This window comes from Mauremys mutica, chromosome 1, assembly GCF_020497125.1.
Source record: "Mauremys mutica isolate MM-2020 ecotype Southern chromosome 1, ASM2049712v1, whole genome shotgun sequence".
NCBI classification, from domain to species: domain Eukaryota; kingdom Metazoa; phylum Chordata; order Testudines; family Geoemydidae; genus Mauremys; species Mauremys mutica.
Window position 1 is genome coordinate 259,899,895 of NC_059072.1, and position 22,653 is coordinate 259,922,547.

General features: G+C 39.2%; 1 protein-coding gene across 1 annotated transcript in view; it reads left to right on the forward strand.

Moving 5' to 3' along the window:
- Positions 1-19,831, forward strand: part of EFNB2 (ephrin B2) — a 54,360-nt gene extending 34,529 nt beyond the window's left edge. The window contains exons 3-5 of the mRNA XM_045008313.1: positions 12,932-13,024; positions 13,772-13,885; positions 15,397-19,831. Of these exons, the coding sequence (XP_044864248.1) occupies positions 12,932-13,024; positions 13,772-13,885; positions 15,397-15,779 (590 nt within the window). The 3' untranslated portion in view covers positions 15,780-19,831. The remainder of the gene's footprint in view (positions 1-12,931; positions 13,025-13,771; positions 13,886-15,396) is intronic.
- The last annotated feature ends 2,822 nt before the right edge of the window (positions 19,832-22,653 follow it).

Genomic DNA, 22,653 nt, shown 5'->3' on the forward strand with positions numbered 1-22,653 from the left:
TACCTAGGCAATACTGACAGTTTATCTCATTTAAAGCTAGACAGAGGTACTACAGCAGGAAATCTGTAAGTACCACTTCTCTGTTCCCAAGGGCAGTAAATGAAAGAACAAGATTGCTCTGATTGTTAGTAGGATGGGAGCCGGTGAGAAAAAAAAATTATATGCAAAGTGGATATGTAAGCAGACAGGAAATGAAGAATGATTGCTTAGAAGTGAAGAAAGAATTATTTAAGAATTGCTCAAAATGAAACTGCTTTTAATATTTCATAGGATACAGTTTAGTATTTTCAGCCACTATTTATTTATAGCAATTTTTTTTTAGTTCACTTAGCTTTATAAATGATTCAACAATACTAGAGATGTAGTATATGCACGAAGGAAAACAATTTCCTTGCTAAGGAGCCTTTATTTATTCATCATGCAGATTAGCATTAAGAGAGAATTGAAATGCTTAAAAAAAAATAACGTAAGCCCAGATCCTGCCAAGACTTATGTACATGCTTAGCTTTAGGTGCATGAGCAGTTCCATTGACTTCAGTAGGATTACTCACGTGTAAAATTAAGCATATGCGTAAATCTTCACAGGATCAGGGCCTTAGGACCTATTCTCGTGCTGCAGGATCTGAGTAACTCTCACTAAAATCAATGGGACTTAACTTGTCTCGCAAGGTGAAAGAGTAGGTCCCTTAATTAAGATCCAGTGTATTTTATTATTTATTAACCTAAAACAAGAAACACGTATGTATCGGAAACACACTTACATTTATTCTATATTTCTGTTGATGCATATTTATCTATGAAGTGGGATGAGCAGTCTTATATATTGTACTGTTGTTTGTATTATATTATTTTTATTGCATAGTATGTATTTCTAATTAATGGAACAGGAGCCCAGAGAATTGCATAGGCATCTACAGAAATGTTTATGAATCTAAAAAATAAATAAATAATATATTAATATAACAATCAAAAATCATTTCCCTCCTTACTTAGACCCTTCCCAGCCTGGGGTCAGAAATGTATTTTTCCAGAATATACTTTCCCTGGCTAGTGTAGAATTTTTTGTCTGTGAACTGTACTAGATAAAGTGTATTATAGAATAGAAATGGCTGGAAAACAGGGTGAAATTTGAGTGAAATTATTTGCGAAATCCCATCTCTGGTTTTAGTCAACATTGGAAATTTTGATGAAAAAATGATCACCGTTTTTTATTTCTGACCAGCTCTGCTATAAACTAGGGCCACAGCTTAGTTTCTGCTTTCAGTCCAAAAGAAATCAATACAAATACTAATGTGAGTAAGATGAGCAGGATTTGGCCTTAGGTAGTCTGTAACAGGGGTTCTTTGGAGTGGTTCAGTGGTTCCTTCTTCACAGTGTTCTCAGAAATTATACTAGAATCCTACTTGCAAAAACTATTTTAAAAACATGGTTAGAGCTTTAATTGCTAATAGGTGTATCTGTTTCTGATGCACTAGTTGATGACACCATAAGCAACTAAAGTGCAGGAAAATACACATCTTTATATGCTTGTGATGTTTGAACTGCTGCAGAGAAAATAAAGAGCTCTGAACTCAGGTCCTGGCAGGTAAGTTGAAAAGGAATTGATTTTCAAATATTTTGTGTTAGCATGCAAATGCATTTGTAGGCCACTATCCAGCAATCAGACCCATTGGTGCAGACCCATTGAAACCCCATTGATTGAGTGGAGATCTACATGGGTGCTGGCACCTAGCTCTGATTGCAGGATCAGGGCCAGACTCTAACTGATTTGTGACCTTAGAACAAATGAAGTTCAAAGATGAATTGAAAATTATTTTTTACGAATAACTGTTGCTTTAAAATTTGACTAACACAGTTTTTATTTAAAATATCTATCCTCCTATCCAGTCATAGGTATGTGTCAAAATTTTCAAACCTGGGTGTTCAGAATTAGGCAGTTGATACGTAAATCAATAGTTTGACTCCTAAGGGTTTGTCTGCATCAGAACTTTTGTAGATAAAAAATTTGTTGGTCAGGGTGTGAAAAAAACACAACCCTGACCGATATAAGTTTCACAGACAAAAGCGTTGGTGTGGACAGCACTGTATTGGCAGGAGACGCTCCCCCACTGACATAGCTACCTGCTGCTCATTGGGAGTGGTTTAATTATGCCAGCGGGAGAGCTCCCTCCTGTCAGCATTGAGCAGCTACATGGGAGACCTTACAGCAGCACAGCTGTAGTGGTATAGATGTGCTGCTGTAAGGTCCGTCGTGTAGACATAGCCTAATTAAGGAAAAATGGTCTGATCTCTAGAAGGGCTGAGAACCCACAGTTCCTGCTGAAGCTAATGAGAATAACAGGCACTCAGTACCTTTGAAGGTCAGGCCACTTTGATTTAAGTGCTACACCCAAGTTTGAAAACTTGGGCCCTGATCTGAACGATGATGGTTTATAGTTCTAGACACAGACACATACATACAACAATCACAACAGTACTTAACTTCTGATTAGCTTTGCCAAGTGCAAAGCCGTTCAATAGCATCATAATTGATCTTAGTACTAAGGTGCCAAACTGTGTGTTGCTGAAGGATAGTTAGATGATGTAAATAGCTTTTTGTGTTTTGCAATAAAGCATGCCTTTGTTGTGCTTGATGTAAAAGCAGGAGATGAAGGTATTCTTTTATTGAAGCAAACATGTGGAAAATTGCTCTAGATTGTTATAGTATAGAGCATCTCCCCTGAAAGGAATGAGGTTCATCTGTAGGGCAAACTCTAACTGTTTCACTTTATTGGGGTTACTGCTGGACTCTACACGGTCAAAGCAAATAACGTCATGTCCATCTAAACTATTATAAGCATGAGAGTGGCACATTTTCTCATCTGTAGTGTTATATTCTAAACTGTCACTAGGCATTAACTCAATCACTGGTGAAGTCCTACCACCTAGAGATGAACTCTGCCTCAAAATGATGTTTTCCACTTCATTGCCACTCGTATAGCAATTACTGGGTCATTAATATCATTGCATGCAATTAGTGACAGTAGAATGAGCACGAGTGGGCTTTTATTTTGTTTTTTGTTTATTTAATATAAACATTTGACTATAACCTTTTCTCATCCAAGGGCTTCAGTCAGAAACCAGAGAGATTTTAACGACAGCTGCAGATTCGAAAAGGAAGCTGTCGAGTTTGTGTGCTATAGAAAATATTGTCCTGTATAATATTAAAGCTCATGGTCTTGTTTCTAGACAGCCTGTTTGTCATTAGGGACAATCAATGTAACCTGAATGCTAACTAATTCTATTAGTTCTGTTCAGCTGAACTGTTAAGCAAAGCTTATTGTGGCAGTAGGGTGCATTTCTTTCTATCCATGTGGGGTTTTTGCCAGCAGAAAGAAGGGCAAACTGTGTAAAATATCTGTTCCTGTCTCATGAAGTTAACTATCCAGTAATCTGCTTTAGAAGAAAGTTATAAAGTGAATACATTTTGATTAGCAGGTTTACATCTGCTATACAGTTTAGTTCACCACTCACATAGACATAATTTGTTTGTATAAACTGTAGGAAACCATGTGGGTGGTAGACATGCGTAGCTGGATCACTATGGCAAAAATACAACATTTTCTAGAGTGTTCTTCATGAGAACCATTTAACGGAAATAATGTTGGAAAAAAATTAACTCTAATGAAAGATCTTAGAAGTATAAATAATATTTTTTAGCAATAAAGCCTTGAGGACTGTTCTCTTTAATTGGCTCTGAATCTTTACAACTCATTTTAAGACACTTGAAACAATAATAGTTTTTGGTGGGGAGGAGGAGGTAGTGATTATGGAGGACACAAGCAAATTACTTCATATCACCTCATACATTTGTCCAATATCCGTAAATAGGAAGGGAAGAAATTTAGGCCTGATCCTGCTTCAACTGTAGTCAAATGGGGTTTTGCCATTAACTTAAATGTGACCAAGATAATGCATTAGTGACATCACTATTTGAACTTCATAAGAAAGAACAGATATTTTGGGCTAGCATGAGTAGGTACTTGTAGTCTTGTCATTCTCTGTTGCCTTGCTGTGGACAATGACAGGCGGGGCCTGTGTTGTACAAAGACAAGTGTGGCCCCTGAAATGCCTGCTCATTAGATCAAGATGTAGCTCTGGATCTTTTGGGCTTTCACGTGGTTACTGGACTTCACCCATGGTATCCACTAATCTGGAGTGATACTGCCTTTCTCTTCAAGATTGACAGGCAGAAGCAAATAAATTTAGAGCTCACAAGCAGCATCAGGCTCAGCCTCATTGAATGCCACTTCCCTTAAAAGGAAAGATGTAAGTTTAATAGTAATAATAATTAATAATAAAGGATCCAAGTCTGCCACCCTTACTCAAGTTGCGTAATAGCATATCCCATTGGAATAAGTGCCATTATTCACTGACTAAGGCAATAGTGAATGTGAATAAGGGTTGCAAAATTGGCATGTAATTTATTCCCCAACCTGCAGGTATATACATACGTGCTAACTTGACTCAGTGGGCCTACTCATATGCTTAAAATTATGAGTGGGTGTCAGTATTTCCAGTGTCAGGGCCTAACTTTGGTACCTTTTATGGATACAGTTGGAAGCTGATTCCTTGATTAAACAAAGCTTAGATTCAGGAGATTTTTTTAAATATGTGCTAATATTAATCTGATGATGATTTTAACTACAAGCAAAAGTAAACTATCAGCAATCTGTAGGTAATTAAAATAAACAGATTTTATCCCCACTGTAAAATTTCTTGCGGCCCATCAAGCAGAATGCCTGCTGACTTACCTGTTCTTTGGCTAACTGATCTAAATGAGTTTCTTTAGTTGTTCCAGACTCATCAAGATCTGACATTGCTGCTGGGTGAAAAAGGCAAATATAATTCTATTTAATTAAAACACTCTATATCTCCTCAGCTGCCTTGTCCATCATCCTGGCTGTTCTAAAACAACTTTCTTGATTTGTGCTTATTTTGGTATGTGGTTCTTGGTGTTCTTAAACCTGTCTCGTAAATGTAGATAATTTATGGGAAAGAATTATTTATTTGGTGCTTTGCTGAGAAAGTCTTTAAAAAGACCAAAAGTGAATGAAAGCAGCTAGAACACACATCCAGGATGCTGTGGCAAAGGAATTTTCTTTTATTAAAAAAAGCCATGTACTTAGTGATCCTGTGAGCACATATTAGATCAAGTATACCTTTTCAATAAGAATAACTTCTTATTACTGTTGGATCTACAGTTGGCTTTTTTTTTATTGCTACTTTTGGGTTTTTCTGTTCCTTTTTCTATTTTCAAGAATAGCATCGGGTGAAAGCTGGATGAGAGATTTATAGGGTTTTGATTTTATTTAACTCTAATTGTAAGAACCCACATTTCAAAGGCCTAGATAGTGACTTAAGGCACAGTTCTGAGCAAGAGGTGGCACACAGAATTCACTAACCCAGGAGTATCCCTGGGAGCTTTGTACCTCAAATAGACCCTTCTAAGTCACAATTCCTTTCCTGCTTTGCCCTTACTCTGGCCTACACCAGCAGCAAATTACAACAACCTCTGTGTCTGCAATGTCTCCTTTGTGCTGTTCCTCACACTAGGTGGCTGCAGAGCTCAGGCTGCACCTGTTCCCCCGTCCAATTTCTCAAAGGGAGGAAGCAGGCACTCAGCCGTGAGCGCTTGCTCATCTCTGCATGCCCAGACACAAGGTCTGAGAAGGCAGCGCTGGCATGTTGGGAATGGGTGTGATTTTACCTCCTTCGGTGGGTGGGTGTAATCCATGTCACAATCCAGCCCTGAAGTAAAGTGGTCACAAAGTTTTTTAGGCCAAAGGACATGTCACTAATGTGGCCTATTTTGTAGCTTAAAAAGCATGGAAGTATTTGTAACTGTGACAGATATAAAGGTAATTGTGACAGATACAAAGGCCTAAGACTTTGTTGTAGTAGCATTTTCCTAGAAGTAATGGCGGTGGAGCTTTTAATTTTGTACTGTATGTCTTTAAAAGTGAATGAGCCTTGATTTTTGTGACTTTGCCTTCATTTCTAATCTCTTTGTGAATGAAAAGCTATATAGAGGCACAAATCCAGAAGCTTAATTCTTCATCTGATTAGAGCAAAGTCACCAACCTGATTGGTTGAAAACAGCCAAAGATGCATGGAGCGGCTTAGCCTCCTGGGAGGCCGAGTAATAACAATCAAATGAAGACATATTAAAATGTAATATTACTTCCTCTCCATGGGGACTGTATAAAAATCATAGCCAGGAACTATTCTTGTCTGCTGATTCTGTTTCAGTCACTGATTCCCTGCCTCTGCATTTATGGCTAATGCATTTCACACAATAAACAGGGATTGTGAAGTTTTAAAAGCAAATAAATATGAAACATCAAACACTGATTTATGACTTCCAGTGGCTTTTTATGTATTTTAAACCACAGAAGGCAGAACTAGAACTGGATGCTTTGATCTGAATAATTTCATCACCTCCCATTCAAATCAGGGGATATATGGAGAATGTATTTTACAATTACTGAATAGATGCATTTCACGTCCCAAAAGCAAGAATTAGTCAGGTCTCTTTAACTGCCATTTCTTAAAAATCCAGGGACACAAATCCACAAAACACTTTGAGCCCAACCCTGTATTCCTTGCACTCTGACAACTCCTGTGAACTTCAAGTAATTCTGGCTCAGGCCACTAGTATAGTGATCAAACATTAATTTCCGTTTATTGTTGAAAATGTGTTAGTCTTAAACTTTGGACAGGGACAATTGGGATTCAGAGAGATTTAGGCATCTGTCTGTTTGTTTAAATGTTGGGTATAGGCTCTTGCTTACCAACTGCCACATTCTGCTTCTGAGTGTAATCAACAGAAGTTTTGCCATCGACTTCAGTGGAGCATGACTGGACTTCAGAAGCTTAGATGCACCTGTGTCATCCAAGGGGGGCAGGGGGGAGTAATGAATGCTATTTTATGCAGTTAGCACTGTTGTGCTTATTTTCAGTTTACTGGAAGATGCTGGTGACATGATATAAAAAACATAGAGCCCAATCCTGAAAACATACCTTTGAGCAACTTTGTTTAAGTATGTACATTTTTGCAGGATTATATAGTTTTTCTGATGATGAATGTGACTGGTTGCCTGGGATAGACCACACTGAGAATGCCACACTCAGGACAGTCTGCAAGAAAGTGGGCTGACGGTCCCCCAAAACTGGTGGTTTATTCTATAATTAGATTCACCAAACCAGTAACAAAGGTGCTTCTGTAGTTAACCGCACTGGTTAACCAGAAGCCACACAAAGTCCCCTTTCAGCATTCCAGTCCTTGGTTCCCATCCAGACAAACAGGTCTAAATATAGTGAGAGGTTTCTGAAAACCCAGTTCACCATATATGAGGTTCTACCACTCCCAAGGGATCAGACACATGTCCCTTAGGTCAATATAAATCTCAGATGTTAGCCAAATATCATGTTGTCAGCCAATCCTTAGTAAACTAACTAGAGATTTTATTAACAAAAGGAAATAAGAGAGTTATTGAATGGCTAAGGAATCATGTACATAAAAGTGATTTTCAGTGTTCATAGATCAGGATCATAGCAATGATGGAATAGATTGCTGGCTTGTAAAAGTGTCTCTGGTAACTTCCAAAAGATTGGAAGGTCCTCAGTCCATAGTTCAGAATACTCCTTTTTAATTGTAAATCCACAGTCCAAAGAACTGGAGCAGGAATGAGGGAAAATGAAGATGTCTCAGGTGTCTTTTATATCCTTTGACTAGGGTAGGTGCCCGGTTTTTGACTGGAAAGTCTGGTAAAAAAGGGGGACTTGGCAGTGTCCAGTCAGATGTACTGACCGGACACCAAAAGTCTGATTACCATGTAGGGGGAGGCACTGGGTCATCAACCTGTGCCAGCCCCTGCTCAGCCGGGGCTGCCTTCTACCTGCATCTGGCGGGCAGGCAGGCATCAGGCTGTAGCTCCTGTCTCAGTTCCGGAGCAGAGGGAGCCCAACAGGGGTGGTGGGGAGGTGGAGAGGATTGAGTGACAAGGATGGGGTGGGGGAGGGAGGAGAGCAGCGAGTGATAGGGGGAAGGGGAGAGGAATGAGCAGAGCGGGGCCGTGAAGGAAAAGGCAGAGCAGGGGCAGGGCCTCAAGAGAAGAGGTGGAGCAGTGGTGGGGACTTGGGGGAAGAAGCAAAGTGGGGCAGGGTCTCAAGGGAAGATATGCAGCAGCAGGTGGGGCCTTAGGGGGAAGAGGCCGACCAGGGGGATCCAGTTTTTAGTAATTAGAAAGTTGGCAACCCTACCTCTGCCACATGCATGGAAATTTACTGGCCCAATCAAAGCCCATAGACCCTGAGTATGGAAAGCTACTGACAAAGATGGAGTCTGAGGTCACATGTTCACATCACACGCTCTTACATGTTTTGCTGAATCACAGGGGTGGCCATTGGCTCCTTGCTGTCTGAGGCATCCTCAGAAAGAGCTTTCTGAAGAATGGATTCTTAATGGCCCATCAAGCTTGAATAGCTTATTAGACTCATAGACTTTAAGGTCAGAAGGGACCATCATGATCGTCTAGTCTGAACTCCTGCACAATGCAGGCCACAGAATCTCACCCACCCACTCCTGTAATAAACCCCTAACCTATGTCTGAGCTATTGAAGTCCTCAAATCATGGTTTAAAGACTTCAAGGTGCAGCGAATCCTCCAGTAAGTGACCCCTGCCCCACGCTGCAGAAGAAGGCAACAAAAAAAAACAAACCCCAGGGCCTCTGCCAATCTGTCCTGGAGGAAAATTCCTTCCTGTCCCCAAATATGGTGATCAGCTAAATCCTGAGCGTGTAGGCAAGACTCACCAGCCAGACACCCAGGAAAGGATTCTCTGTAGTAACTCAGATCCCACCCTATCTAACATCCCATCACAGACCATTGGGCATATTTACCGCTACTAATCAAAGATCAATTAATTGCCAAAATTGGGCTATCCCATCATACCATTCCCTCCATAAACTTATCAAGCTTAGTCTTGAAGCCAGATATGTCTTTTGCCCCCACTGCTCCCCTTGAAAGGCTGTTCCAGAACTTCACTCCTCTGATGGTTAGAAACCTTAGTCTAATTTCAAGTCTAAACTTCCTGATGGCCAGTTTATATCCATTTGTTCTTGTATTCATTTATTCGTAATGGGCTGGCGAGACTGAATGTAAACTATGGCTGTGTCTACACTAGAGACCTTACAGCTGCACAGCTGTACTGATGCAGCTGAGCCGCTGTAAGAGCTCCTGTGTAGCTGGTTTATGCTGGTGGGACAGAGCTCTCCTGTCAACATAATTAAACCACTCCCCAGTGAGGGGTAGTAGCTATGTCAATGGGAAGGTGTCTCCCGCCGACATAGCGATGCCCACACCGGCGCTTCTGTCGGTGTAATTTATATCGGTCAAGAGTTGTGTTTTTTCACACCTATGAACAACTTAAGTTTTACTGACAAAAGTGCTAGTGAAGGCATAGCCTACCTTGTCGGTATCACCCCAAGAACAAAACCACCTGAGATACAAATACCTAGCCAATATTCATAACTCCAGATACAGTGATGATACATGGATTTAACCAGCGTAATCATACTTGACAGATTGTAACTTTTCCATTGACACCTGACATGATACACTTTGTACAAGATTTGTTGCAATTGTATAACAGTGGTAGGAACAATGATACAAATGGTCATCTTCAAGCATACCACATCATGGTCAGCATGTAACTAGAGCCTAATAAACTTTCTTCTTAGCATGACAATAGGCTGTCAGATAAAATATTTGGAGCAAATGCTCCTAAAGCAGATCAAGCCGAGGCATAGAAAATGCACATTCTTTTTTTAAATAAACTGAGTGGAGAGTTTAAGATTTTGGTTCAATATTTTATAAACACACAAATCTCAGATTAGCAAGTGCACTTTAAAATATAGTTAATTATTTTTGTGATTTCATGATCATTACCTTTAATAAAATCACAGTAAAAACCTTTATTAATTATTTTAAAAAATTCTTAGGAATCAGGATGCAACATTAATGTAATTAGAACTCCAGGAACAGGGTTACCCACCTGAAGTGTGCGTGTGTGTGTAATGGAGGAGGTTTAGATTACTGGAGGTGTAATTTTCACTCAGAGATCAAATATAAAGACAGCTGCAAGTGTTCTAGGAATATTTTGCACTAGTTCCCTTGTATGACTTCTGCATACTAAGCTTTTGACAGGAAAGAGTGTTTTCTCTGGTATCCTATGTTATTTTTCTCTCTCAGTGAAAATCCTTCATCTTCTTGAATCTTAAAACTGTTTAAAACTGCCCCGTCTTCCTCCCCACACACTGGGGTATGTGAGGTGATATCTTGACAGCCATAATGAAATTTTTCAAATAATTTCCTCCACCAGCCTTGACTAATTGTTAGTTTAATTAAGGGGAGAAGTTGCTTTGCCACTGGAATATACTTCACTGAATACTCCTCCTTCCACAGGATATGGTGTTCTCTCCCCTAAACTATAACATCAGCTTTCAGAAAACCCCTTGAAGGACTGTGGAAAAAGTGAATACTCCTGCAAATTCATTCATCCATCATCAAAGCTATGAAAGCATTCTTTTAGTAAGCAAGCAAGGCAGTTTGAACTCTGAAAAGCACACATCAGCTTCATTGTAATATTGGGCTATCTTGATGGAGACCGGGCGTTTGTAATAGTTTTGCATTCCTATTGCCATCTTACTTTCCTTGTATTAGACTGGGATTAAACTGTGGGTCTTCTAATATTATTGGGGTCTCCGACAGTGTAGGTTAAATCAGACAAATTTTTAAAGGATACTGATATTGAGAAGGGGTTGTACTCTAATCAGTTACAGTCTGAGAAAGTGGAGTTTAAAGTGATTGTGAATCTCTGTAGCCTAGATATAAAAAACCAAAACCAAAACTCACAAACAAAAAAAACCCCAAAATAAAGTCAGTGTTTATTAGCTGTACTCTCAGCTGATGCTCAGTTTTGATATTTCTATTTACTACTTTTTTTCCTGTCCTTGTGCCTGTACATTGGCAAATAGGTCATAAAAAACACTTTCAGCAAAGACACATTTGATTTATGTCCAGAACTAGTTCTTAGTATTGATTTTTTTTCCCTCTGGAAAACAAAACAAAAAAAACCTCAAAACTATATGTCTCCATTATTTTCTGAGTCTGGCAATGCAATGGCACGTTTCAGATCTGCTTTTATCTTAAATTACTTATTGTGGTGTGGGTTGTTGGGTTTTATTTTTTTCATTTTGAAAACTTTTTAAAAGAAAAGATTAGAAGTAAAAACAAACTGAAGTTTCAGTAACTTTCTTTGTGACGATGGTGCAGTCAGGGAGGGGAAAACAAGATTAGTTGTAGAGGGGGGAAAAAAACGGGAGGGCCCAAATATGAGGAAAGCAAAGTATAGGAGAAGGAGTAACAAGTTGGAAATTGTATGTGGGGCAGGGGGGAACAGGTTACACGCAAAAGAAGCAGAAGTGGAAGAAAAACAAGCAGTGGATCACAGGGTAGGAAGGTAGGTTCAGTGTAAAGGGTATATAGCTAAGGAGAAGATTAAAGCAGAAAAAATATTAACATGGGCTGGGAAGACACTGTGAAGGAAGTAGGAAATACACATAAGCTATATTAAAAGCAAATCCCAGAGGAAGCTGAAAGGGGAGGGGAAGGGGAACTGAAAACAAAGAGCTGGACAGTGTGAGGCCCTTGCTGAATTAGGTCCTCAGATGAAACGACTGAGTCTAGAGGAAGAAAAGTGCTGTTTAATATAAGCAGTCCATGGGAATCCCAACAAGTAATACAACTGGTATCTGTTATTTATTTTTTTGCACTAGGTGTTCTGGTATCAGTGTGTGTGTGTTTTGGGAAATAAAGGGAAATGGACAAAACACTCATACAAATTATGAAATGAATTAGATTTAGAATCATCCCCCACTATTAAATACTGCATTGTTGTTAATGTATTTGGTTAATCTGCAATATTGTCTGTCAGGAGCATACTTATAAAGATGAGGCTAGTAAAGGATTGTAGTTGTAGTCGTAAGAATACAATACAGTATAGTATTAGTGTAGCATGGAAGAAAACTGATCTCCCCCTCTTCCCCCGAATATTGGCGATAGAGTAAAATCATGTAGACTCTGACTTGATTTGTATGAGTTCCTGAAGTGAGTTGTGCTTCATACACAAATCAGATTGCAATACCAGCTAGCAGTTGGCTGCAAGTGGGTATGTGGAGTTCAAGCAAGCATACAGATAAGAAAGAACAATTTAAACATGGGGGAGACACTAATTTGTTTGTAGAAGCTGAAAGGTTTCTGTTAAAGTAGAACAGTTTTTAAAAGCCTTAAGAAAAATAAGATTGTATTTAAAAAAAATAAAATACTGTTTTCCAATCAGTGTGGAATCTCGGATTTCACCTTGTCTTTTGTATGTGCACATTTCCTTAAACAGGAGATCTGTCACAGAGGAAGCAGGTGTACTGTGGTGATTATGATGATGTTGCTTTTAAAAAAAAAAGTGAATTAAGTACTTTGCTGCTTTGAGCCTGGCAGGGCTTCTTTTTCAGCTGACTCCATTACCTTTATTTGGAAGGTGATGCCATTTCATCCAGGGGCATAATAGAAAGTCAGTCAATTGTGCATAGAAGAAAAAGTGGCTGAGTAAATTTGAAACCTGATAACTCATTCCAGCGTTTGTATATAATGTATGACTTACCGATGTATTCATTCTTTTGGCTTTCAACATTTCACAGCTTTTCCTAGGTCAACCTGAGCAACAAGAACAGATTCCAGTAGATTAAAGGAATCCCTGTTTTCAGGCATGCATATTCACATCACTTTGCCTACTGATTTCCTGAAATCTTTTTTTGTTTTTCTTTTAATCAGCAACATCAAATGGGTCATTAGAGGGCCTGGATAACCAGGAGGGAGGGGTGTGCCAGACAAAAGCCATGAAGATCCTCATGAAAGTTGGACAAGGTAAAGACCATCTGCTGTTTCATGAAATCACTTTGATCAGTCTCAGTACCCTACTTAGTGTGCAGGCTTCTTTTAATAGCATAGAACAGAGTGCCAACTGAGTCTAGTTTGGTCATTCTTCCCTTAGATTTTGAGAGCAAAGCCTATTTTCTGTACCTAAGCTACTGACAGATTTCTACAAGTGGAGCACTAGTGTAATAAGATCTCTTTATTGTAGAGCTCTCTAGAAGGGAAGGACAGCCAGTAATAATGCATTTCAGTCATTTTTATTTTTATTTTAAAAACAAAACCACAACTTCACAGTTCATAATTATTTGGAATAAATGAGAGGAGGGAAGCTAATGTTTCTATAGTTTTTTTTGTTATGAATTCTAACTACAGAAGAGGTTTTTGTTCATTGTCTCTTTATATATAGATAACCTATTGTGCAGAAAGAAAGAATTATTCTTCTAATTAGAAATTGGTTTAGGAGTCACTCAACTTGCTCAGTTAAACTGAAATGTCATCTGCAAAGCTTTTCTAGCCAATTACAGGAATCCCTATAGTTTCTGCAGATGGCTTCACAATCTAAACCTCTGAAAAAATCAATTTTGCTTTAAAAGGAAAATTATATTCTTCTCTCTCATAGCCCTTTGCATAAAGAATCTTCTATTCAAAGCTAGTCCTATCTCATGATATATAGCAGCCTTATAAAGCTTAATATCTTCAGTTGTCTAAATCGAAATCAATCATTTTTCTTTCGTACAGATCCCAATTCTGCTGGATCACCCCGTAATACTGATCCAACTAAACGTCCTGAACAAGAAGCTGGTACCAATGGAAAAAGCTCCACAACGAGTCCATTTGTAAAGGATAATTCAGGTACACATCAGGATTTTTTGGTCTTGGGAAGTGCCATTTTAAGGGATTTTTTCCATTCCTTACATCTTTATTTTAGCACTGGAATTTGTTAAAAGCAAATATTTGCATAGTGAGATCAAACAAAAATGTGTTCTGATGCACCAGTGGATGGTAGCTAGAAGCTGTACATTTTGGCCAGTGCACTTATTGCCTCTATCCCATTTTGCAGTTGGAGTAAATTACATCTTCTAAGAAAATCATTCATTTCCAGGAAAGTTTTTGGGTAGTAGTTTCTCTGAATAGCTTTGCTGTGGTAAGTGCTGTCTTATGTTTAGTACCCTGGCAGATGAGAGAATATTTCTATCTCTTCCCGTCTGATACATTATCAAGTGGTTCTCAACAGCCATTTGTAAGGTGTATTTTAACGCATGTATAATTAATGCTCTAATCTCTTATCTGATCTTATAAAGTCTACGAATGACTGATTGATCCTAAATTTTAAAAGGTTTTTTAAAAATGTATCTTTTTAATATGAGGAGCTCATGGTTTTCAGACCAATATCTTCAAACTGCTTTAAGTGAACAAAAAAAATAAACAAGGTCACGGTGAAAGATAGCAAATTTAGAATATGACAAAGCCAAACTGATTATCAGTCGACTCTGGGTTTCACCAATGGCTTCAAGTCTGTCTTCACTGGCTACATTATTTGCTACCCTGCTAATGAATCTTTGAGTTGGCAGTTGTCGAGCAGGCGTCAGCAATTTTGTGCTAAGGTTATTGTAGGCTGAGTTGATAGTTATGAGAATTTAGCATCCACAGCATTATTGCATCTGGAACTGAGCATCAAGAGAGGGAAGTTATTTCAAACTTTCTAAGTAAGAATTCATTGAATTCTTGTGACAAACTGATAATGCGATGATGCCATGCACTCAGCAGGCTGTTCAGAGTGAGAGGTTTTTCTGCCTTCCAAATCTATTTTTTTTAAATAAATGTAATTTAAATAATAAAAACTAGTTGCATCATAAACATTTTACCCACCTCCCCCACTGCCTGCAGCTTCCTTGTTTCATTAGTAAGCAAAATACGTAGACAGAATCCGTGGTTTAATTTAAACTAGGATCTGAAAGAGAAAGTAGCAACACTATGATACCAAAGTGTCAGCTGTCCTGAGATTTGCCATTTCCCTGTTTGCTGCCTTGAGCTGGCCGGCATCTGTTAAAAGATGCAGAATGTATCAAAGGCTGCCTTGTCAGTCCCAGGCCTTGCTGCTGATGGATGATGATATATGAAAAGAAAACAATGCGGTTTGGGAGCAGCATAAAAGTAAGACCAACAGACAGAAAGTCTTGTTTAATATTGATTGCTGACTTCAGCTGTTTGTATTTAGCTACCTAACAGGGTAATTGGTTTGTCAAAGTTTAGCTGCCAGTTAATTCTTCCAGTCCTGCTGAGTCTTCACATTTTTAAATTAAGCACCATAAAATGGTCACAGGACAGTGATAACTTTCCTTTGTGTTTTCCTCTCTTTCTAGGATCCAGCACAGATGGTAGTAAGGCTGGACATTCCAGTATACTTGGTTCAGAGGTGGCCTTATTTGCAGGGATTGCATCAGGGTGCATCATTTTCATCGTCATCATCATCACTTTGGTGGTTCTTTTATTGAAGTACCGGAGAAGACACAGGAAGCATTCACCTCAGCACACTACAGCTCTGTCACTTAGTACGTTAGCCACCCCAAAACGTAGTGGCAACAACAATGGGTCTGAGCCAAGTGACATTATCATTCCTCTAAGGACTGCAGACAGTGTTTTTTGCCCTCACTATGAAAAGGTCAGCGGAGACTATGGACATCCAGTGTATATAGTTCAAGAGATGCCTCCTCAGAGTCCAGCAAACATTTATTACAAAGTCTGACAAACTGTGGTACCTTTGAGTTATAGAGGAAACTTACTGGTCAGATGCTTTCTGTTGGGGTTTGTGATGACCTCCTTGTGCACTAGTATTGACTCAGGCACGGGGGGAAGAGGCAACACCCTTTTCTCAGAGAGCCTTCTTGAGCTGGACAGCTTATCTAGTCTGTAGAATTCCTGTCTCAGTGAACAAACATTCACTAAAAGCTGGAAGACTTTCCGTAGAAGATACCCATTCTCTGATTGCTGTATTCTTGTTACATTCATCATCCTCGAAGCCATGTGCTGCAGGCATCCAGGCATGTACAAAAGCCAAGGGAAGATGGAGTGATTTGTGGACGTTTAATAGTTCTAGGCATCCTGGGAAGGTGCTCTAGGATATCAGGCTTGAAATGCAATCTTACAACTTTTTGTGTCTCTCTCTCAGTGCAGACTGGATTTGTCACACAGACCTCGGCATCTAAGTAAGACTTTTAAATTCTCTTGCTTTTAGTCCGTCACTGTTACATTTATTTCTGTTATCCAGGGTTCTGCCATCCTTCACATAAGATTTCCATTCACTCCACCTCCTGCATCACTAATGGAACATTAACATTTGGAGTGCCATGCTTCATGCATCTGCTACAGCAGCCTCTCTCGAATGGGTAATACATTTATAGAAACTGTGTTTGCTAATAAGGAGCTTTCCAGCCAAAAGTTAGGCTGTCAGTGAAGTCAAGACCAGGACTGGACGGTGGCAGGGAAGGGCTGACTGCAGTTGCAGTTGAATGCTGCTGCCTCTGAAATAGAAGCCAGAAAGAAACATAATTTAGGTAGCACAGCACTTTGGTGTGCTAAGTTTTAAGAGGCAAGTAGGAGACACAACATGCGCAGTGGATTAGGGCTGCACTTGAAGGAGTTCACGGTTATCAAATAGCAATGTGCAGAAAAAAATAGTACCTTCAATACAGTAGGACAAAGGGGTATTGTTAATAAATGAACAGGCCTGGAGGACAAGACAATAGTAGGCCGCTGATGATGTATTAGGGCAGAACTGTTGTGGTACTGGCAATAAGATATACAGCTTGGACGCTGTCGCAAAATCGTAGTCTGCTTTGGATGACTTTTTAAGCAGACTCAGCTGCTATACTTATCACATTTTACTAAACACAGGGAAAGCATTTAAGAAAATAGCGGAGAGCCAAATCTGACCGAGATGATTATAAGCCAAAGGGTCAAAAGAGCAGTAATTCCATCACCAATGGAGTTATTAAATACATTCTCAGCTCTCCAAGTAGAACAGGATTTTGTTTCTGATTGAGCCTTTTGACTCTTTGGTTTATGGTAGGGCTGTCCCTGCACAGTGCAGTGTAGGTACGGTGACTGACACAGCAGTTCATTGGTGCTCTGTTTCAAAGTTAAAGCACATATGGAAAACCTCTTACCATAAGGATAAAATAAATTATGACACTGAGAGGGAGAAGGACGATATGACTTATTTATAATAGGTGTATAAAACACAAGGAATATAAAGTGAAAGATTGTTTTTCTAATATATATTTTGAGATTGCACAGAATCTACACCAGAAGATGTGAAATTAATTTGTGGCAATTAAATGGTCTTAATTTCTCAGCATTACAAAATAAAAATAAAAATTGGATGACTGCTTGTGGGAAAAAAACAATTTCATTCCAAAAATAACAATAATGAGCGCAAATACAAAAATAACAAAGCCCTGTAAAGGCGTCTCTCATAACCATAGACTAGGAAACACAAGCCCAGAAATCCAGGAAATCAATGTTACTGAATCATATATTTTATAATGACAAGATGTTCCGGCATTTATTTTCTGTGTTGTGTTTTCCCTTGCCTTATGGACTGAAGTGTTCTGTAGATTTCAGCAGGTGACACAGAAGGGGAGTTTCAGGTTAAAGTTTTTCTGCTTTAGCATGTTTTTTCCCCCACATTCCCCACGCTGAACAACAGCAACAAAAAGAATCCTACTTTTTATGTGCTATGCAAAATAGACATCTTTAACGTGGTCATGTTACTATGGTAACACTTTGCTTTCAGAATTGGAAAGAAAATGTAGCAACAGCATTTTAAGGTTCTCAAACCTCCAGCGAGCACCTGCAAAAAAATGAACTGTCATAGAAATGATTACTCTCTCTATTTCCTGAACCTGAAAATGATGTTGGTCAAAAAGGAGAGGAAAAAAGAAAAGAAAAAAAAAGCCTGGTTCTGTGGAAGGTTACCATGGTGACTAACTACAGTACATATGTAATTCTTTGCAACAACCCCTCCTTTCTGTGAAACCATCCATACAAGATTTTCTTGTAAGTCATTAAGATTTTATTTTGAAGGAGGGGGAGAAAGGGGAAAAGGAGAAAGGCATAGTGAATCTGATTTTAATTAAATCAAGTGTATGTTTCATCAGTTGGCTACATTCTGGTTATGTACTAAACTGTGAAAAAAAATCAGATGAATTGATGAAGAGCAACCTGCAACCAGTTGAAAAAATGTACTGTGCTTCTGTTTTGTGTTTGGTGCAGCATTATGACAATCTACCAACTGTTCCTTTATTTGACGTTGGTTCAGCTTTGAAAAGTTACTGTAAATGCCTTGCTTGTATTATCATCCCTAGTCACCCGACTTGGAATTTGCACCATCATGTCTAAGTGAAGATGCTGTAAATAGGTTCAGATTTACTGTATATGGATTTGGGGTGTTACAGTAGCCTTATTCACCTTTTTAAATAAAAAAAGATACACACGAAAACAAGATAGAAATGGCTTTTCTTAACCAGATTGTGTATATAGAGCAATGTTGGTTTTTTATAAAGTCTAAGCAAGATGTTTTGTATAAAATTTGAATTTTGCAATGTATTTAGCTACAGCTTGTTTAAAGGCAGTGTCATTCCCCTTTGCACTGTATTGAGAAAAAATGGTATAAAAGGTTGCCAAATTGCTGCATATTTGTGCTGTAAGTGTGTACCATGAATATTTATTTAAGAATTTCTTTGTCCAGTTTGTAAGTAACACAGTATTATGCTTGAGTTATAAATAATTTTCTTTCTTTCTTTCTTTCGTTTTTTAACTAGCCTATCATAGGTTTGAAATCTGCTTTAGTTCCACATTGCAATTAGCCCCCAGAAAATGAAAATTACGAAAATCACATTCCACGACTGTTTCAAACTGAATTTGTTCTTAAAAAAATAAAATATTTTTTTCCTATGGAAATCTTGCCTTCTAAGTATTTTCTTTAGTTTTTGATTATTTATTTTTTTCCTTTTTGTTAGTTTTCTTTTTCTTTTTTAAAAAAAAACTCTCCACAGCTACTAGTGATTTATAGGGAGAACTTAAGTCTACTTTTGTTTCAAATTAGGGCCCTGATCCTGCAACCTGATTCGTATTGGCTGATCACTATGCCCACACGGAGCCCCAGTGAAGTCAGTGGGTGCCATTAAGGCATAGGAGCCTACTAACATGGATCAGCTTGTGGAACGAGGACCTGGTGTCTGACCTGCAGACACTTAACTTAAAGTCAGTGGGATTTCTCAGTGTCCCAGGGCTCCCAATACTTACGTACATGTTTAACTTTACTATCGGTGAGTAGTCCTAGTGAACTCAATGGGACTATTCATGTTGATAAAGTTAAAGTGCGTAAGATTTCCCAGGATTGGGTCCTATGACATACAAGCTAACACAAGCCTTAATACAGAATATGTGGGTGTGGTGCTCTATAATTTTCACTTAAACAACTGACACCCACATTTAACAAATACTGTCATTTTTTTCCACAAAGCCCAGTCACCATGAAAGCACATAATTTGAACAATCATGTGTAGAGTAATATATGGGGAGGTCTGAGGAGGGGAAAGATGCCTTTGTCACTTTAACAATTGATGCCAAGTTGTCTTAAGAGTTTCCACTCGAGAAAGGCAGTTAGTTATTCATCGCTTTTGGTCGTGTAATTCCCATTTGTCAAATTGTCTTTGCTGAATAATCAAGGAAAGAATGGCTGACAGGTGAAAAGTAAACTTATAGGTGAAGCATGAGATGCACTGACACTTTTTTTATACTTTATACTTTATACTTTTTGAGGGAAGCCTAGAGAATGTTAGTGACGTTAATTTGCTGTGCCATAGACTCCCTGTATGACCTTGAGCCAGTCACTTGGGCCCTGCTCCAGCAAAGCACTTAAGCATATGTAAAACTAAGCATGTGAGTAGTCCCATTGACTTCTCAGGCAAGTCACCTGGGCCTGATCCTATAAAATCTTATGCAAGTAGATGACTTTGTTTGGGACTACTCGTGCTTAAAGTTACTGGGATGCTTTGCTGGCCAAGGGCTTTAGTCTCCCTGTCTCCACTCCCTAGTTGTATATGGGGTTAACAATATTTCACTATCTTACTAGAGTATTATGAGAATATACATTCACCATTGTGAGGTGCTGAGATACTCTATTGCTGGGGTGGGGGGCATATCAATAAACAGATAGACACTCCATTCAGTCCGTTACATTTCTTTTGGTGAATGGTATGTGCCTTATAGAAGTACACCCAACATAAAGCTGCTGACTTAGCCCATCTTTTATAACATGCAGAGAAAAAAAATGTACTTGCATTTTTGCACTGCTGCTGACACTGCACTATTAATTATCAAACAAGCACAAAATCAAAATTTACTGCCCTCATTATGAAGCCTGGTTCCCCAGTAGGAGTCTGTCTGAGTCAATAGGCTCTGCTAAGTGGAAAATAAAATTATAATGTACAGTTGTTATCCATCTAAAGTGGAGTAAGAATCTATTACATGAAATATTGTCTCACAGAGTAAGCATAGCAAAATGTTACTACCTATGTCTGAAGTGTTCTCTCTTTTTTTGAACATTGCAATGTTGCATCAATCAAATGCTCACTCAGTGAGTGACACACTTTGATTCCATGAACACTGTAAATTCCCTTTCTGCAGAAAATTTACTCATTCAAAAACTGGTGTAATAGCAAGAGAAATCAGAAAAGTCAATAAAATATGGAAAACGACTTTTGAAGGATGATCTTGGTCTTTGTAGCCACCAAAGATATAATCAGAAGCGGGGTAGGGGGGAGAGAGGGCGGAAAACAAACCCCGGTGTGGTAAAATACAAAACACACTGGTGACACAGTTGCTACTTCACTATGAGAAGCATCAGACTGCAAGTAGGGTGATGACTTTTTGGAAAAATAAGGGAGCTGGGAGTTGGAACTCTGGTTCTGTTGCCACTGACGGACTGCATGGCCTTGGCTTGTTGACTCTTCTGTAGTTTGTAAAATGAGATTCTATCTACATACAATTTAACTCACAGGCATGCTCTGAGGCTTAATTAATCAGGGCTTCATGTTCTTCTTAGTAGTTGTCAGACAGGTAATGGTGATGATGGAAAGAAGAATGATAGGAGGTGTGGTGTTTTTCCTATTTGTGCATGGAACTTCTGCCCATGCTAAAAGTGGGAACAGAGCCTAACAGCCTTGCCAAACATGGGCAAGGTTCTACCCACACATGATGGAGGTGGAAAGCAGGTCCTAAAGAAGGATGGGGTGGAGCTGAGGGGGGAAGAATCTGCTTGAGCAGTGCTGGGAATGGCAGGGAGGGGTGCAGAGAAGAATCAGTAATTGTGAGAACAGTGGGGAGCCAAACTTGACCTAGATGTCAGACCCAGTTCTGAGGATAGCTGGACACAAGAATTTCTTGTGCCATTGCTGATGATAATGGCTTGGTGCAGATTTTGGAAAAGATGTTGCAAAGCTGAACAGGACATGGAGAAAAGTGCTGATACTGGAAAGGGAAATCAGGATAGCCAGGTGATGGACTGTACTATGAGCAGGGGGGAAGCCAGGTTCTAGGCAGTTCGGCCAGTGGATACTGGGAGGAGAGAAGGAACATGCAGTTCAGAGGAGAGTGGGAACCAGCATTCAAATATGCCACAGATAGGATCAGAGTAGAAGCCAGTGGAAGAGAGAGGGTAGCCAGGAACTGGACTCAGCTGGAGTTACTAGAGATCCAAAAGCGCAAGCCCCCTTGCCACTTAGATACTGAGCCCTGTGGGGCCCGGTCTGTGTTTTCATACATGTATGGACAGTGTCTATGGGTGCTGCTAGAATACAACTAATTAAACAAGAAGTAGCGAGGGCCTGCCTCATCTCTCCGGTCTTTGGGTATCAACTTGGGGAAAGTGATTGTGTTGTACTCTCTGGCCAGATCCTCAGCTGGTGTAAATTAACGTTGCTCGGTTTAGCATCTGGTTCAATATTCTCACAGTCCTGAATTCTACACTCATCCACAATGCTGATTGTATTATGGCACCCCAATCCCCTCAATGGGGAGAGAATGCTTTATAGAAGTGTCACTACACTTAGCACTACCATTAGTGGACTGAAAACTATATTAATAACAATGTGTTTATAAGTGATATTTAATTTCCATAATAATTGTAATTTGTATTTCATTGGACATAGACAGTAGTTTGCTACTTACTTTTATTAAAAATAGCTATTGTGGGCTGGCTTACTAGCAAATGTATAATAAAAATGGTTTCAATTCAAATGTCTCTTCTCATCCTCTCAGTACAATATTTAAACTCAATTATTATGCCCCCCTCTGCACTGGGCACACTACCCCCCCACCAAATGGTCTGTCCCCTCTGCTCTGGGCATACTATCCACCACCAAATAGTCTGTCACCTCAGCTCCCTGCACCCTCTGCACTAACCCAAATGGTCTGTGCCCCCTTAGTTACTTTTACAGTATCTGTTTGCTTGCACATCCTGCGCTCCCAGGGTTGCCAGCTACTGCAATTTTATTATGAGTCTCATGACATCTGGTATTATTTTAAAAGCCTTTCCTTCTGGAGTCATGGGGTCA